This window comes from Oncorhynchus mykiss, chromosome 27 (genome assembly GCF_057628025.1).
Source record: "Oncorhynchus mykiss isolate SJ-2025 chromosome 27, ASM5762802v1, whole genome shotgun sequence".
NCBI lineage: Eukaryota > Metazoa > Chordata > Actinopteri > Salmoniformes > Salmonidae > Oncorhynchus > Oncorhynchus mykiss.
The window spans coordinates 25,261,241-25,279,570 of record NC_143048.1 but is presented as its reverse complement, the minus strand read 5'-3'; the positions used below and the strand labels follow the sequence as shown (position 1 = coordinate 25,279,570).

General features: G+C 44.8%; 1 protein-coding gene across 3 annotated transcripts in view; it reads right to left on the bottom strand.

Moving 5' to 3' along the window:
- Positions 1 to 3,720: 3,720 nt before the first annotated feature.
- LOC110507829 (cell adhesion molecule DSCAM-like) overlaps positions 3,721 to 18,330 on the bottom strand; it is a 130,101-nt gene continuing 115,491 nt past the window's right edge. For 2 of the 3 annotated variants that reach the window (XM_021588124.3, XM_090223701.1), the window contains 17 exons: positions 18,073 to 18,316; positions 17,671 to 17,817; positions 16,621 to 16,776; positions 16,237 to 16,367; positions 15,911 to 16,064; positions 15,618 to 15,735; positions 15,028 to 15,191; positions 14,738 to 14,836; positions 13,111 to 13,299; positions 11,973 to 12,263; positions 11,601 to 11,777; positions 11,024 to 11,054; positions 10,502 to 10,614; positions 10,241 to 10,390; positions 8,936 to 9,163; positions 8,441 to 8,743; positions 3,721 to 4,861 (listed from right to left, as the gene is read on the bottom strand). In XM_021588124.3, the coding sequence (XP_021443799.1) occupies positions 4,461 to 4,861; positions 8,441 to 8,743; positions 8,936 to 9,163; positions 10,241 to 10,390; positions 10,502 to 10,614; positions 11,024 to 11,054; positions 11,601 to 11,777; positions 11,973 to 12,263; positions 13,111 to 13,299; positions 14,738 to 14,836; positions 15,028 to 15,191; positions 15,618 to 15,735; positions 15,911 to 16,064; positions 16,237 to 16,367; positions 16,621 to 16,776; positions 17,671 to 17,817; positions 18,073 to 18,316 (3,096 nt within the window). In that variant the 3' untranslated portion in view covers positions 3,721 to 4,460. The remainder of the gene's footprint in view (positions 4,862 to 8,440; positions 8,744 to 8,935; positions 9,164 to 10,240; positions 10,391 to 10,501; positions 10,615 to 11,023; positions 11,055 to 11,600; positions 11,778 to 11,972; positions 12,264 to 13,110; positions 13,300 to 14,737; positions 14,837 to 15,027; positions 15,192 to 15,617; positions 15,736 to 15,910; positions 16,065 to 16,236; positions 16,368 to 16,620; positions 16,777 to 17,670; positions 17,818 to 18,072; positions 18,317 to 18,330) is intronic. The other variant, XM_021588125.3, reaches the window with a different exon arrangement.

Here is an 18,330-nt window from a genome sequence, read left to right as displayed (position 1 = left end):
GCGCGGCTCAGACCCTTCAGCTAGGACAAGACAGCTTCAGTTAGGACAAGACAGCTTCAGTTAGGACAAGGACAAGACAGCTTCAGTTAGGACAAGACAGCTTCAGTTAGGACAAGGACAAGAAAGCTTCAGTTAGGACAAGGACAAGACAGCTTCAGTTAGGACAAGACAGCTTCAGTTAGGACAAGGACAAGACAGCTTCAGTTAGGACAAGACAGCTTCAGTTAGGACAAGACAGCTTCAGTTAGGACAAGGACAAGACAGCTTCAGTTAGGACAAGGACAAGACAGCTTCAGTTAGGACAAGGACAAGACAGCTTCAGTTAGGACAAGACAGCTTCAGTTAGGACAAGGACAAGACAGCTTCAGTTAGGACAAGGACAAGACAGCTTCAGTTAGGACAAGGACAAGACAGCTTCAGGATCCATAGATAGAGAAGAGAGAAGGAGACAGTGTAAGAAGGATCATGGGGGGAAGACTGGTCTTGTGAGGAGGACAAGGACAAGACAGCTTCAGGATCCATAGAGAGAGAAGAGAGAAGGAGACAGAAGGATCATGGGGGAAGACTGGTCTTGTGAGGAGGACAAGGGCTGACAGATGAAAGTAGCACAGGGTTACCTCCAGGGAGATGCCCAGTATTTCATGAGCTCCAAATTGCCCCCATCTGATGCCTGTTCTTCTGGCACCTCATTATGAGGCTTACGGGTGAGTGGTGGTCTATTCCAAACCTGCCTAAACTGATACTGCAGCACAATCCCCTCAGAGCCTCCCTAACCAATAGAACCATCCTCAGGGCATTGTCTCTGACCTCTAGCCGAATCAGCTCACACACACACACACAACTTTAGAATTCCAGCCCATCTCAGATAGAGTGGGAAAAGCCATGAAACCCCTCTTCTACTGTACATTCACTTCCTGTGAGGCTGTACGGTCCTTGTACACTGTGCTACAAAACTGTCTTATCATTTCCGAACCCCAACAACACTGAATGAGCTCATCAGCTCATACTGTAAGTAACACCATTTTCACATTTGGATGCAGGCTATGACTTAACAAAAAGTTGTGAATCTCTCCTGATTGACATTGAGGCATTCACGTCTTGTTTCCCCAGGGGAAGGTCGTCGTGTCTGTATCTAAAATGTGATTAGGTTTAGAGCTTCTCTACGGTGTGCGCATTGGGAGGTGGAATAATGGCCTCCGGTCAGAGGAACAAATACTTCATGTATGAGAGTGAAATCAGCACATTACATTCAATACTGTACATGGTACCTACTTATCACTGACATATATATATATATATATATATATATATATATTGCTCATATTGTCCTGTGTGGCTCAGTTGGTAGAGCATGGTGCGTGCAACGACAGGGTTGTGGGTTTGATTCCCATGGGGCACCAATACGGAAAATGTATACATTCACTACTGTAAGTGGCTCTGGATAAGAGTGTCTGCTAAATGATGAAAATGTTAAATATTGTTGCTGTCTTATGAAAACCCCATTACCCTAAACCAAAACCTTTTAGTAAAATGATTTTTTTTCTCCATCATTTCCATTTAACGAATGTATAATTATCAAACATCCGAAGCTATTTTGAACACATTTTTTTGGTACTAGAGTCATGAAATATTCAGAGTATGTTGAGGGGAGTTGCTGCTTTCAATAAATGAAAAGAAAACATTTATATTGACCAACAATTTGTTTCAAGGTTTTCATCAGACAGTGACGATGTGTAGAATAAATGAGTTATAACCACACTTTCCATGTAAAGACAGGAAAAGTTACATCATGTTAGTATGTACAGTATATATGTGATATCAAGTCAATTAGGAATAGGTCAACATGTACTGTAGATGTGTGAAGCACAACAAAAGGCTCCAATATTTTTCAAAACACAACAAGTGCCTACTTCTGTCATTACGTAAGCCCCATAGCTGTGATGTGACTCCTCAGGCTCAGTAGAGTAGCTCATCAGATCTCCAGTGCTGCATTATAGATGCTGTGTCTACATGCAGACCCATTTGGACAGTAGACAAACCCAATAGCCTCACCTCCGTATTGTTTCTAACTTTCCAGAGATGTAGTACGTTCATTAAGATGTCACTACCACTCCCTGCAGTGGCATAGTGCTCTGTGTGTGTGTGTGTGTGTGTGTGTGTGTGTGTGTGTGTGTGTGTGTGTGTGTGTGTGTGTGTGTGTGTGTGTGTGTGCGTGTGTGCGTGTGCTGGTGGTGCCCCATATTCTGTTATAGGGATCAGCGTGTGACAATGTAAACCTGATCTGGGACCCAATGTCGTTGTGGGGATGAATAATTTATTGGGTTCTGTGCGCTAGAGTCTAGCGACGCTCCAAATGGCTGGATAGACTACAGCGTGTTCCTGTGCTGACCTTGAAGCTTCCCATAAGAATGTCACGATGTGTTTAAGTACTGTACAGCCCTCTCTAAAGCAAAACCAATTCCTCCTCATTTATTGTCAAAGAGGTGCTGTGTTGAGTGACTACACAGTGCACTCTGTTGGTGGTGACAACTCCAGGCCAACCCAGTGAGAGCCATTCAAAGTCATATCAAAAGAGCGAAACACAGGTACAACCAGTGCGAAAGGACTCGAAATATAGACTAAGACACAGGAAGTCTCATCTTTCATTAGTTTGTCATCTCACTGAAATAAGTATAAGGTCTTGTCAATACCCTTCACTACAGTGTTAACATTTGATTTGGGCTTTCAGGTGATGAATGTATTGGATTTCTCCACAACCCAATAAGTTGTCACTACTGTAAATAAATCATTCTTATTTAAGCAGAGAGCCCTCTGCACTAAAGGTGAAGGGGTCACTGGACTCAGATACCCCTGAGGTCTGATAGGGAGCAGTGATGTCTATACCCTGCCTGCCCTCTACTTGCTATTATAATGTGAGACATCAAATCCAGGTGACCTGTTCAGAATAATTTACCATGTATACACCAAGACCAATTATTGCAGTTACCTCAACTAACATGTACCCTTGCACATTGACTCGGTATCGGTACCTCTTGTATATAGCCTGGGTATTGTTATTCTATTGTATTACTATTTTTCCTTTCGTTTATTTAGTAATCGGGGCAGTCTTTTCTTTTACACTGTATTGTTGGTTAAGGGCTCGTAAGTATGTGTTTCACGGTAAGGTCTACTACACCTGTTGGTTAAGGGCTGTAAGCATGTGTTTCACGGTAAGGTCTACTACACCTGTTGGTTAAGGGATGTAAGTATGTGTTTCACGGTAAGGTCTACTACATCTGTTGGTTAAGGGCTGTAAGTATGTGTTTCACGGTAAGGTCTACTACACCTGTTGGTTAAGGGCTGTAAGTATGTGTTTCACGGTAAGGTCTACTACACCTGTTGGTTAAGGGCTGTAAGTATGTGTTTCACGGTAAGGTCTACTACACCCGTTGGTTAAGGGCTGTAAGTATGTGTTTCACGGTAAGGTCTACTACAGCTGTTGGTTAAGGGCTGTAAGTATGTGTTTCACGGTAAGGTCTACTACACCTGTTGGTTAAGGGCTGTAAGTATGTGTTTCACGGTAAGGTCTACTACACCTGTTGTAATCGGTGCATGTGACAAATACAATTAGGTTTGATGATTTGATTAAGCGATCTGTGTGCTGGGCTCTGTGGTGGCTGAGAGGGTAGAGATGGAGGAACAGAGAGAAGAAACAGTAGTATCTCCAATCAAACCCGCGTGTGCAAACATGACTAAGGACTTTATTAACCAAATCATTTTCCCTGTAATATCCACAAATAAAAGTGATCTCTTTTATATATATTCACATTGTATAATTTTCATAGTGTGACAAGATTCTCTTTTGGATTTTCCAGCCATTCCTATAATTGTCATAGATCAGTCCCCATGCAGTCATTGGAAAGATTGAAGAACGTAGTAACAATCTATCTGAGTAGATTGAGTAGACGGCATGGACAGACAGGTTCAGCTTTAATGGAGTTATTTTCCTTGGCTCCTCTCGTTGTTGAAAAACGGACAGATACTTAATCATCGATTTGATCACACTGCGACATACAAAATAAATAAATGAAGAAAGCAATATCCCCTTGCAGAGTCCTCCTCTTCTTCTTCCTGTTTTTAGACATTTCTATATTTTTATATATAATAATAATGACTGTAATTGTCCTTGATATAAATTCAATAGTATTTTTCTCTGTCAAATTTAAATACATTATTTTGGCAATTTCATATGGTGTTTAGAATAAAATAATACTCAAAATAGAAAATAAAACAGAGAAATGAGACAGCCAGAAGAGGAAAGAAGGGAGAAAGAACAAAAGAAAGGAATACTTGGAGCCAGAAATATACAACTTCAGTTGTTGTTGAAAAGTGTCCATCATCATCATAGTTCCGTGCCAGCTCTCTGTGTAGAGCTGCAGTACAGTATACAGTCCAAGTCCTGGAGTGTGTAACTCCTTGTGTTATACCAGTGTGTAGGACTTTGCGTAGGGGTTGTTGCTCTGTTTTAAGTGTCCTCTGGAATCTAGCAGGGACTCCTGTGAGCTACTGAGCTTGGCGGCCTGTGCCTGGGCCAGGTCTCCGGTGGCCTCACGGCCAGTGGGCTCACGCTGGGGCAGGGTGGAGGCAGTCCCTGGCTGCCACTGCTGCACCTCCCTGGACGTGGGCACCTCCATGGGTGTGGGCTCCAGGAGCGGGGGCCGTTTCAGGGTGCGGCTCTTCTGGGGCTCCAGACACGCCTGGCCCAACGCCCCTGCCTCCCCTCCTCCGTTACCACCGTTGGACCCCCGGCCTCCCAACACAGAGCCACGGTTTAACAGGAAGTCCATGCGTAGGTACGGGGGCAGGTGCACCAGCTCTCCACCTGAGGGATGAGACCAGAGAGGGGGTTAGAGAGGTACCAGTCAGGCAGGTTAGAGGGGTACCCAGTCAGGAAGGTTAGAGGGGTACCAGTCAGGAAGGTTAGCGGGGTACCCAATCAGGAAGGTTAGAGGGGTACCAGTCAGGAAGGTTAGAGGGGTACCAGTCAGGAAGGTTAGCGGGTTAACCAATCAGGAAGGTTAGCGGGGTACCCAATCAGGAAGGTTAGAGGGGTAACCAATCAGGAAGGTTAGAGGGGTACCCAGTCAGGAAGGTTAGAGGGGTACCCAATCAGGAAGGTTAGAGGGGTACACTCACTACACTGAGCTGGGAGGAAAATTCTCAATGTCAGCATTACTCGGTTACTTTCGATTCCATAGTAGGTATTTTCATATGGTATGTACTTACTGTCAGGATATATGGTATATGATAGGAAATCATATGAGTGGAGGAAATATGATTTCAGTTTGGATAATGTAATCTAATCTATCATATTGAGTCGGGAGGATACAGATTCTATAATGATTTCAGGACGATATCATTTTACATGGCTTGGCGAAGGGATTACTTATCCTATGATATTGCTGCATTAACCTGTCAAATTCATATTCAAATCACCTTTCCATTTCTTCAGGACTATCACATCGAACAGTCCTGCACTGCCCACTCTCAAACTCTCCTCATCTGTACTTGGGGTTAACTGAAGCAGAAAGGTGCTTCAAATCTCATTCAGAGACAGATTCTTTGCTGTCCAGGACCAGAACAAACCAAGCATGTGACGTAACCCAAGCGTACATTGAGTTAATGACACTGCAGCATTTTAAAATACTTCTCAACACAGTATTCCCCCACGCAGACAGTGAATCACTGGACACGGTTGAGTGGATGATGACACCATCACTTCTGCTGTAAATGTATCTCATCCACTGAATAAATTACATATTTCATTTAGTAAATTAGATAATCACAAAGACGTGTCCAGTAGCCAGAGATGTATGAGTCGTACTGAAGATTTTACACTTGATTAGGAGTGGTGGGGAGACGTGTACTGTTCCATTACTGTTCTAATGGATGTCTTCAATATTCATCTTTCAGAGGCCACAGAGATCAGCAGGCTTCAGTGACTGGCCTTTTCAAATCACTATCCCCCACCACACAGAGGAGGACCGGCCCATCTATGTAGATTGTATCCTACATGTGACCTTAGTGACTTAATCCCAGAGTTCACAGGGAACATGAATAATTTACTGTGTATCTAATAGGCTTTATTAAAAACCTGTAAATGGCAACCATTTTAAAGCTTTTCTTTGGGAGCTCATTGGGAATTTATTTAGCTGAAATCCATCAGGCTGTAAATTGCAGGGCGTGGGTAATGGCACAACTTATATCAGCTACACAACAATGATTCCCAGTCATGCATTATGTCTCTATGCGGGGGTTTGGGGGTTGATGTATATGAATGTTTCAACATTCTGTGTGCCCAAGTCGATCTGCGCTAATGGGAGCTGTTCTCATTTTCTGTAATCTGGCCTTCAACTACCCACACACTAGTAAACATACAGACACATCGCGCATACCCACACACACACCCACACACACCCAAACACACCTTGGCTTGTTTAAAGGCCCATCACATTTTGACTACTCAACACAAGAAACAGTGTTGCAGTAAATGTTTATGAGCTGAGAACCTCAAGATCATCCTCTATGATTGGCTCATAACAGTAATTGCACAGGACAGACTGTTTATGAGCGGTAACACAGATTGTTGCCCAATGTTTCCTTCCAGCTTGCCCCAATCACTCTATTGTCACACACACACACGCACGCACTCGCACTCGCACACACACACACTCACACATACAAAGAAATGGGCTTGCCAGGTTGACCTACTGACCCCAGGTTGACCTACTGTATCAGTATCAGGTGTGTGTGATTGTGATTGACACGTGTCAGAGTAACAGGAGAGAGGCCTGTGCCCTCCTCCGTATCCCTGTGTGAATGACAGATGAGGTCACAGTGTCAACTCAGGGCAAAGGTACATTACTACAGAAGGGGGGGGGGGGCAGGGGACAGTGGGCCACTGGCCTAGACAGACAGACAGAGACAGAGACAGAGACAGCAGAGACAGAGACAGACAGACAGACAGACAGACAGACAGACAGACAGACAGACAGACAGACAGACAGACAGACAGACAGACAGACAGACAGACAGACAGACAGACAGACAGACAGACAGACAGATCGTTGACATTTTATATTGAAAATTGACTTTTTTTTCTGATCATACTGACACTCACTAGGAAAAAGCACACAAAAATGTGGGTGAATTCCACAGTGTGTGCCACAACAGAGCTGGCTGATGGCATACAAGACTGGTCTTCAACAGGGACCTACTGTAGAAACCTCTAAACGTGTCTATGTGTCGCTGGTGTCGCCCAACTCCCGCTGGATGAAAGTGAAACCAGGGTTAGCACGACGCTACATCAGGCTCTGCGTCTGAAAGACCGATATCACGCTGAACGTCTCCATTGTGGAAGTAAAGTGCTGTTTTGTATTGACAGACAATAGCTTTAGATTGGCTTGACAGATAGCCTCTACTTGCCCTTAGCTGACGGTTTAAGCCTCCTGCTGGCTGATGACTGTGGGCAGATGGCTTGTGTACTCACCATGAAAACATAATGAGGAACGGAAACTCAAGACCCAGCTCAGATAGCCAAAACCTGTCTACCTCGTCTCGCTCACCCCAGCCCAGTCCCTACCTCCAGACACCATCAACAACTAGCTAGTCTTCATACCCCCCGCCCAGAATGACAACTAGGCAGGCCAGGACTCACTAAACGCACAATACATTCTGTCTCTGTGTATGTGTGTATTTTTTACAAAAAATATTTGAAAATGGGAATTTCCTCATATCTATGTATTTCAACCCAGTCTGTTTGGTCTGTCCACAAACTGCGCTAGACAGTGTAACCAATAGGAATGGGAGGTGAGAAGAAGCAGGTCATATGAGGCCAACCTGGGAGAGGACAGTGTCAGAAAGGCGGATAGCCTGACAGACGGACGTAAGGACTGCTCCTCCATGTGCAGAGAGCTGAAGCTAAACACAGCACTGTGAGGGGTATTACTGGGTTTTAATGGTGTTTGTACTTCATCGAGCATTAACAGCATGCCAGAGGTGTTATCTGAGGAAGAGTATCTCATGATCACTATTTTGCAATAGGCATTTTGTAAAATGCTGTGTTAAATGAAAAGTTACAGTTGTAATGCTGTGGCCCAAGGCCTAATTGGAGCAGAACTGAACTGCTATCTATAGCAGTGTTTTCCAACTCCGGTCCTCCAGTACCCCCAACAGTACACATTTTTGTTGTAGCCCCAGACGAAAACACCTGATTCAACTTGTCAAGGGCTTGATGATTAGTAGAATCAGGTGTGCTTGTCGAGGGAAATATGCCTGGAAAACACTGATCTAGAGTAATGAGGAAAATAATACAGAATCATTTCCTTTCAGTAAGGTTTGAACTGTACTGTGTGTTTGCGGTGTATGTCTGTTCTGTATATGAGTGCTGCCTTCTCCTTACCCGGTCTGTGGGCCTTTGGTGCGGCCATGTTCATGACCCGGCTGATGTCCTGAGGCTTGGGCGGGGAGGCTGTGAACCTGCAGATGCCTGACTCAGACGGCGTGCTAGATGCCAGGCTGTCTGTGTAGTCGTTGGTGCCGGCTGTCATTTGCTCCGAGGAGGTGTCGGAGATGAAGCACTCTGTGATAGTGAACTTGGCGTGCCGCAGGTGCTCCTCCATCTTGGCGTGCTCGTAGGCCCGGGCCAGCTCCTCGTACGTGGACGACGCGCTCTCCGTCGACACCATGCTGCTCCGCGCGCGGTCTGCGTAGTCACACACAAACACACAGAGACAACATCCATTATAGTGTATGTATATAGCTGAAATTTCCTAAGATATATAGGAAATATCTTAAAACATACCGTGAGCACTCTGACCCTTCCACGTACAGTAGTAGTGGTCTCCCCTTTGCTGCAGACTAATGTTGTATGTGAGACATAGGGTCAGTCCAGTACCTGTGTCCTGCGATGGGCTGACACTGTAGCTGTCGCTCTCCTTGTCCACAGAGCCGGCAGCACGCGGTGTGGGCAGTCTCCAGTCTGTGCTCAGGGTGTGGGAGGAGGTGGGTGGTTGTGGCCGGTTCAGAGTCCACTGGCTGGCATAGCGGTTCCTGCTGGCTGCAGGGCCTGCTTTGGCAGTGCGGCGTGCTGTGGGGTCTGGGCATGAAAGGGCCAAGGTCTTTACTGGTGAGAGGCATAGGCAGTGTCAGGCCTAGGCAGTTTTAGAATTGGCACCCTATCCCCTATGTAGTGCACTACTTTTGACCAGTGTCCATATAAAATAGGGTGCCATTTCGGACATACCACTGAAGAGCTACTACAAAGTAAATTGCATACTGTATATTGAGTCTTGATTGTCTGTGTATCAAATTACACAAACATCTATTGATCAATAATAATTCATAGGTTTGAAATTACAGTATCATCCTAACCTTTCACAGTCGATATAATATTTCCCAAAGACAAAAATAGTATCATATTCGGTCTGACCCAGACATTTAACCTACTGTGCTATGCATCAATGGCACCAAATCAGAATGTCCCTTTAGAATGGCCATGATTAGATCCGGCCTGGAGAAGCCAGAGAAGAATAGCAGTGGTAATAGTAGTAGATAGTAGTAATTCCATCAGTGGGTTGGAAACTGGCACAGCGGGCAGTGTTTGCCCAACACTCTGGATAGATGTGTCTGAGTCAGCAGATAAGGTTCAGGCTCACTGTGCTTATTGTTTATTCATTTTTTTGGGGGCCCACTGTGCTTCCTGGCCAGCCTCAATGAGCCCAATCAGGTGAGCGGTCAGGTGGAGCCAGAGGGCTCTCCACTCTTCATCAGCTCAACTCTACTGGCTCAGCAGCAAGAGCCTCCATAGGCCACTGTCTAGCCACTGCCTTGACTCACACTGCTCTGGGCTGTGGGCTCTGTAAGTGTTGAAACTATGATAAGCTGAAGATTGTAGTTTGCTTAGAATGGATTTGGGATCAGGGTATGTTAGAGCTATTGTTTATAAAAAAAAACTCTAAAGTCTAAACACTGATTGGAGGACTGGGGTACAGTTACATGCACATGAGAGAGAAATATGTACAATGATGCTTGGATTGAATGCAACTATATAAAATAATATTAATCTTGACAAAGATAAGCATAAGCATAAGCATTCTCTTATTTTTCCAGGGGATGCCATTAGGCTAGTAGCTTACTGTAGGTCAGAGTAAAGGTGGTGAGGGGTGGGATATAGAGGTGATTAAAGAGGTAAGGCTCTTACTGGTTCCAGGCCGGGCGTCGGAGACGTCCACCAGCGGGCCGGTGGCCTGTGACAGGGACTGGTAATGGACTGTGTGCGTGACCGTGGACGACTTCTGTTTGGACGTCTCCCCAAAGTCATTATCTGTCAGCAGCACCGTCGACCTGTCGTCTGACAGACAGAAAACAGGGAGGGAGACAATGAGTTCTTAGAAAAGACGATCAAATATAACATGCAAGGGATAAGCATACTGTAAACCGGTGGAGAAGACAGGGGTCTCACCAATAATCTCCATAGTATCTCTCTCCTCGATGAGCAGCTGGGCTCGGGGGATATCGATGTGCATTCTCATGGGCTGCTGCTTGTTGGATGTGTCTGGTGTCCGTGTGTTTTTACTAGGAGATAGTATTGTTTGCAAGTATTCAGTCATAGTTTTAAAGTAACTGTCCAAAAGACTCTTTTAAAAAGACTTGCTATTTCCTCATACAGTATATCATACTCCTGAGGAGGATGAGCTGGCCAATCAGCGGTCTAGAGGAGGATGAGCTGGCCAATCATCAGCGATCTATTTGTATTAATAATTTTAATGGCTGGTATACGCCCACAACATTCTGTTGTCGGGGTACGCACACACCATTCCAACACAGAAAAGTTGTTTTAAAAAAACTGAATGAAAAACGTTGGAAGGGAAACTATTTCACTCATATTGTAAGTAATTATTGGTAATACTGGAAACACTGGACAGTTAGTTTAAAGTATTTTATGATTCCTATCTAAAGTTAACATGTATTCCTCTTCACGTACCTCATCAGCATTTCTGCCAGGCTTTTTGCATCTGTAAAGTCAGCATATAGTAAATTAGTAACAACGCAGAGTTGACAGAAGCTAACATATTAAAATCAAAAGCACCAAGCTAATTTCCTAGATGTGCAAAACTAGAACATTAGAGTGGGGCAAATTAAAAGTGGAACACTAGATCCGATCAGACCGTTCTACGCTGTTAGCTAAACTGATAGCCTCTTAGCCTCTCGGGGTGGCAGGTAGCTTAGAGTGTTGGGCCAGTAACCAAAAGTGTTGCGAGATCAAATCCCTGAGCTGACAAGGTCAAAATCTGTCGTTCTGCCCCTGAACAAGGCAGTTAACCCACTGTTCCTAGGCCGTCATTGTAAATAAGAATGTGTTCCTAACTGACTTGCCTAGTTAAGTAAAACAATCTATTACATAATGAAAGTCAATAGTCACAATTCTACTGGTTCTGCTCAGGTTAATTGATCCTCACTCTCTTGAGCATGAAGCATACAGCTCTAAAAAGTGCTTGTGTGTTATTAAGTGCTTTGTTTCTATTGTGTGTGTACGTGCTTGTGCGTGTGTTCTGACTCACCGCGTAGCCTCTTGAGCCTCTGCTCCCTCCTCCGCCTCTTCAGCACCATCAGGAGGATGAAGACCATGACAGCAGCCACCAGGATACAGGTGATGGTCACCATCATCTTCAGCCCCTCGTTGCCTGACATGTTGTCTGTGATGGGGTCCACTGTCTTCAACAGAGGAGGGATGGTGCCTGCGGAGGGAGGAACCAGATAAGCTTGGGGAACCTACCATCCTGAGTATCAGGCATGACTATTTAAGGATGCACCACCAGGGTTGAGGGATCGTAGTCAACAATGTCTCTTTGGAAGGCCTTCTTTGGTATATGAAATGACCCTGGTTCAGGAAAAAAATGTATCATACTAGAAGACCACTGAACTGAACTCACTTCCATCGGCGTTGAGCGTGGCAAACATGATCTTCTTCTCGGCGGAGCCGGCACTATTGACCACTTTCATCTGCAGCTCGTACCAGGTTGCCTCCGCCAGGTCATACAGGATGTAGCTCTTGGTTAGGGAGGTGCGCTGAGCCGTGGTCCACGTTGCCGTGTCCATCGGATGGTACTCCAGGGTGAACGAGGTGATTGGGCAGCCACCATTGTTCCACCCAATTAGATTGAGCCTGACCCGGGTGGAGTTGATGCTGGCAAACAGCTCATGTTCTTTGGCAAACTGGGGCTCTGGAAAGAAGAGGGGTGAAGAGATCAGATGTAGACTTCTAAGGATGCCTGTAACATTTTATTCATGAGCCAGATCAGGTCACATAATAATTGAGCTAGTCTGAGGGATTGCTTGATAAAATGTTGGATAGAACTGTTGAGATTAGAGTCAGTTCTAAGGGGACAGTGGTGGTGGAGATGCTATAGAGCATGGATGGGCAACATTGAAGGGGGTGGGGGCCACAAAAAAAGTTGCTTGCAGGTCTGCATACCCACATGTGCCCACACACACCCCACCCCACCGCCACCACGTTGTGAGCAAAACATTTCAGCAGCCCCCCTCTTGACAGTGGACTGATTTTTTTTTACGTTTTAAAGTTAATTTCGTGCAATTCTACACATTTTGCCATTGGGCGTAGCAAAAATGTTGCAGTTTTATAACTAATTTCATGCAATTCTACTCATTTTGCCATGGGGTGGAGAGGAACATTAGCTGTTTTATATTTTACCATAGGGTGGAGAGAAGTGTTTGCAGTTAGTGATATCTTTGATATCTGAGTGAGACTGACTAACAAAATCAATGGGGGCCCCTCGGCCGGTAATTCGACCATGATTACTAAGTTTAGATAGCTGGCCGCTAGACTAATTTACCATTCTAGAAATGTTTAGCTGACGTGGTTAATTGATTGACTATCAGTGACTGACATAAGACAAAAACTACTGATGCACAACCAAATGTCAAAATTGCACTTTGTCTATTCAACTATTCTAACTTGCAATAGAAAGTTTAGAACCCGACTGAGTAAAAAAAAAAAAAAATGATCCAAGGGCCAGTTGCCCATCCTTGCTAAAAAAGACTAAAAAAGACCTTTTCCGTGGGTCTTTGCTTCAATGATCTCACTGATGCGTCCGGGGCCCACTCCGTTCTGAGCAGTCAGGGTGAACTTGTACCAGGTGCCACACTTCAGGTTCTCCAGACGGTACGACCGCTCACTAGGGCTGATGGGAAAGCTGCCCCACTGCTCACTGTTGTCCTCTGAGTACTGCAGGATGTAGCCTACAGAAAGAGAAAAAGACAGAGACAGAGCATAACTGTAAAATCTCTCCCAACATACTCCAAGTTAATCTAATAACTACATTACCCAGATAATCACTCACAGTGCTGGCACAGCAAAGTGGAACCTTGTAGTATTTGCACTTCCCTTCCAACAGATTGTTCAGTGTTAGACATCGGCTAAATACCTATAAACATGCCATTGAGATTGATTAACATTAAATGTAACATAAGGCAGGACAACAGCACCTGATCATAGCCACCATTTCCTCGGACAAGAGGAAAATAAGACACTGTATTGGTGTTAGAGCAAAGACTAAACAAAATAATTTGATACCATAGGAAATCATCCTGGATATCCCTTAAAATCTCTTTTAAAAAGCCTGAGAGGCCAGAAGCCTGTTGTGTTCCAGTGATGACCAGCTATGATAAATCACCAGTGCTACTCCTTCTGTGATTGGGCTTTCTTCTTGACTGAGTGGTTTAACCTTTCACTTTAACCCACCTAATCTACTTTGTTCCTTTTTAATCTATTCCCTCTCCACTGTTTTAGCACCCCACTCAACGCAATTACTAGGCCTGTCCAAGATAATGAGAAGTGGAGGGCCTTGTAAGATGATTTTGTTCACCCAATGTCCTAATAGGATACTAGCCGTGTAACTGAAGTGTCATTTGTGTGTCTTAGTAGTTACCAGTGACTTGTCGAGGTGTTGTTGGTTTGACCAAATGGAGGTCTACTTTATCTCTTGTTGAAATGTCATTCGTTAGTGTGTCTGAATGGAGGTCTACTTTATCTCTTCTTGAAATGTCATTAGTTAGTGTGTCTGAATGGAGATCTACTTTATCTCTTCTTGAAATGTCATTAGTTAGTGTGTCTGAATGGAGGTCTACTTTCTCTCTTCTTGAAATGTCATTAGTTAGTGTGTCTGAATGGAGGTCTACTTTATCTCTTGTTGAAATGTCATTAGTTAGTGTGTCTCAATGGAGGTCTACTTTATCTCTTCTTGAAATGTCATTAGTTAGTGTGTCTCAATGGAGGTCTACTTTATCTCTTGTTGAAATGTCATTAGTTATTGTGTCTGAATGGAGGTCTAATTTCTCTCTTCTTGAAATGTCATTAGTTATTGTGTCTGAATGGAGGTCTACTTTCTCTCTTCTTGAAATGTCATTAGTTATTGTGTCTGAATGGAGGTCTACTTTATCTCTTTTTGAAATGTCATTAGTTATTGTGTCTGAATGGAGGTCTACTTTATCTCTTTTTGAAATGTCATTAGTTATTGTGTCTGAATGGAGGTCTACTTTCTCTCTTCTTGAAATGTCATTAGTTAGTGTGTCTGAATGGGAATATTTGTCTTGTTGAAGTGTCACTGGGGTATTGGAAAGGAGGTCTATGCCTTGTAGAGGTGTCTCTGGTGTGTCCAAATGGCCTAATGTCACTCACCTCTGATGGAGCTTCCTCCATTGTCCCCAGGTATCCAGGACAGAGTGATTGACGTGGTAGTTGTCTTGGTAACTGTGAGGCGTGGTTGGTCTGGAGGAACTGTAGAACAAAAGGAATGATGTTTTGAACAAGATCCATGACAACAAAGCATCTGTGCTACATCAACCTATCCACAAAGTGTCCTCAGAAGACCTACTGCTAACCTACATAGAAAGGCCTTTGAAGTGTTAGTACCAATTAGTATTGGACAGTTTTGGACAATTCTCCTTTTGCATCTCTCTCTGTCTTACCTTGAACCTGCAGGTTCAGCGTGATTTCATCAGAGCCCCAGTTGTTGCTGGCCACACAGCTGTAGTTCCCAGAGTCCTCTGCTTTCACCGTCCGGATGATGAAACTAGCGTTGCTATGGACACTGTGGCGTCCGTCAATCAGAACAGGAGCAGGGGTACCATTGCTGTTGAGAGGTAGAGTTAACCACATGATGTTCAGTACAGTATGTGATCAGAGTAAAAAAAAAAAAGACATTCCTGTGTTGTGTTGAATCATGTGACAGATGGGTGTTGACCATAGAGATGTATAGAGATCATTACTTGGAAATAACCCAGTTTTGCATGGTTTGAATAGTTCGTAAACAGCTTAAAGCTATATGACCGCCATAGAGTGGCCACAATAAATGAACGACACACAATATTTGCTTCAAGACTCCAGCCCTGCAGGTGGCGGTAAGTCACCAATATTAGCTTTGCACTTTTTTCAAACGTCAAAATAAGAAAAAAATTGAATACTTTAAAATGTAGATAGCCTCAATGGCTGTCACAGACGCCATAATGGCACAGATACAACGTTGCGATCTCTATACATCTCTATGGCCTTGACTTACTTTCCCTTCAGCCACTTGATGGTGGGGGGTGGATCTCCGACCGCCTTGCAGGGCAGAATGATGTCCCTCATCCAGGGTGTAGTCACTGTTCCGTTGAACGTCAGGATCCTGGCCGGAGCTATGGGGGTTACACACATGCACCACTGTGACTGTACCATTCTACTCCTATGAAAAACAATGATGAATAAAAACAGAACTCAAGCAATATCATAGATGCCAACACCATAGTGCAATCAATAATACTTCAGCCAGATTAGTTTTGATAGTTACACTATTACACAGGCAGCCTGTACCTTTGGCCCGAGGTTCCACTGTGATGGTCTCACTGCTGTTGCCTCGCCCAGCGGCTGTCACGGCAACCACCCAGATGCTGTACTTCCTGTTGCGGGCCAGGTTTGGCACTCTGTAGAAATATACATCAGGAGAAGCCTCAAACTCACTCATCACCTGGAGAGAGGGACGGAGAAAGGAAAGGGGGTTACACATCTGTGCGTTTAACAGGGGAGTAATCTTCAAGAGTAGTCTCTCTCCGTACAGAACTTTCAAATACAGCCCAGAATGGCAGGACTGGAGGCGGCGTTATAATGAGAGCTGTGGTAATGATAATAGAGCTCCGTACAGTGGGGTGGTTGGAGCAGAAGACGATGTACTTCCTAATGATGCCGTTGAGTTTGAGAGGAGGGAGCCAGGACACAAACACCACGGAGCTGGTGGAGGCTGCGGCCTTAACCCCCGCTGGAGGCCCAGGGACTAGAGGGAGGAAGGAGAGTAAAGATTATGTTAAACATACATATATACTGCAAGTATTAATAGAAACATATGGGCTCATGGCCCTATTCAAGCCCATTGCAGACAGTGCTTTATTCCTGAAATCTGATTTGACGTATGCATGCATAGCTTGAACTTTTGCAGGAATCATGCTGTGATGTCAATGTGAAAGCAGTGATCCACATCTATCTCAAGTGTATCTCAAGTGTATCTCAAGCCAGGATTTGTATCTCACTGTCTTCCTTGGTCCGGGTGAAGATCTGCTCGCTGCGCACCCCGTCCCCGGCCCGGGTGAAGGCCAGAACCTGGATGCTGTAGTTGGTGTATTTCTCCAGACCATCCAGTTCCAGAGACGGGTAGGAGGTGGTCACGTTCCTGATCTCTCCCAACTCTGACAATGTCACACAATGGTTACACAACAGTTTATCACTCACTCACACACCATGTCAAATCAAGTCTATGATCCAGTGTGATAGAATTCAAAGAACTACTGTACAGTGACCACAATAACACAATAAGCCTATAACATGCAGTAAGACCACACTGCAAACTACCATACAAGATGATGCCCATACACAGTAAAATACGGTGATTTTTGACCGAGGTAGTATCTGTGATATTGTAATGACTGACTACTGGCAGTAGTGCTCTGTCTGCTGCGTCTTCTCTGTCCTTGACTGAGTGTCCTTGTAGACAGAGCTGAAGCAGTGACATACTGCATCCTGTGAATTATTGATGGAGGCCCGGCAGGCTGCAGGCTGGATCTCATCCACAGGGCCTGAGCAGGAGCAGGTTGTTAGCTCTGGGTGCTGCCCACTCTGGCCCTGTGGTACCTTCCTCCATATAACCCACCTCACTAGAATGAAGCTACTAAACAACTAATGGACTAGATTATATACAGAACAGGATGTGTCTATTGAGATATAATACTCATTGGTATTAAAGCTATAAGTTTAATTTGTAACTAATTTGACCAACACTGGCAGAATGAAATTAAGGGGAAAATGGCAATGTTGCTGAAATATTGCAAAAATTCAACAAGGCAAACCCATGATCTAGTGTTACCTGTTGAGAAAACTAAAACCTAAACTACTACTACTAATAAAAACTAAGCTAGGGGTGCAAATCTGCCAAGTACAAGATCAATGACATGCTACATAGCACAATTAATATTGAAAATTAGAGACTGGGCTAAAACCATTATGATCATAGTGCTCACACCACCAGTGGTCCGCTAAGTGCCTGGTAGCTGGTGTGTTCTGAGTGTCTGTTAATAAGCCCCTACCTCCATCTGGCAGATTGGCCCAGTAGATGACTCTGTAGCCCTGCAGGTTTCCATTGAGGGCCTCTTTGGGCAGGGTCAACCAGGAAAGAGAGATGACTTCTGGAGACTTGGCCATGGCCAGGACATTCTCAGGGGGACGCGAGGGGACTGTTAAGGGACAGGAGGGAAACAACGTTAGGACAAATGTACAGACACTGGTCAAACTAGGCTGAATGAACTCCCCCTACTGGCTTCTAACTGTATTGCTGATTTAAAATCTTTCGGTTTGAGGTAATTCAGCAATCATCCAGAAGATGGTAGTCTACCTACGGCATTGAATTTTCACACTGTGAATGCAGGCACACGCACACACACACACAACTCTACCCTACCCCACCCCTTAACCCCCTGATCCATACTAACCATCCTCCAGTGTTTTGGTGATGACCTCCTGAGAGGAGGGCCCGGTGCCTGCACGGTTAGCCGCCTGCACCACCACCCCGTACTCAGTGAACTTCCTCAGGTTGTCCAGGGTGATGCTCTCACTGCTGTCCCCTGTGGTGTCCATGCTGATGATGTTAAACTGGAAGCTGCCTCCAGAGCTGTACTCTCTGTAACCCACCTGGTAGCCCCGGATCACCCCATTCTGAAGGTGCTTGTGGGGGGCCTGAGGAGGAGGAG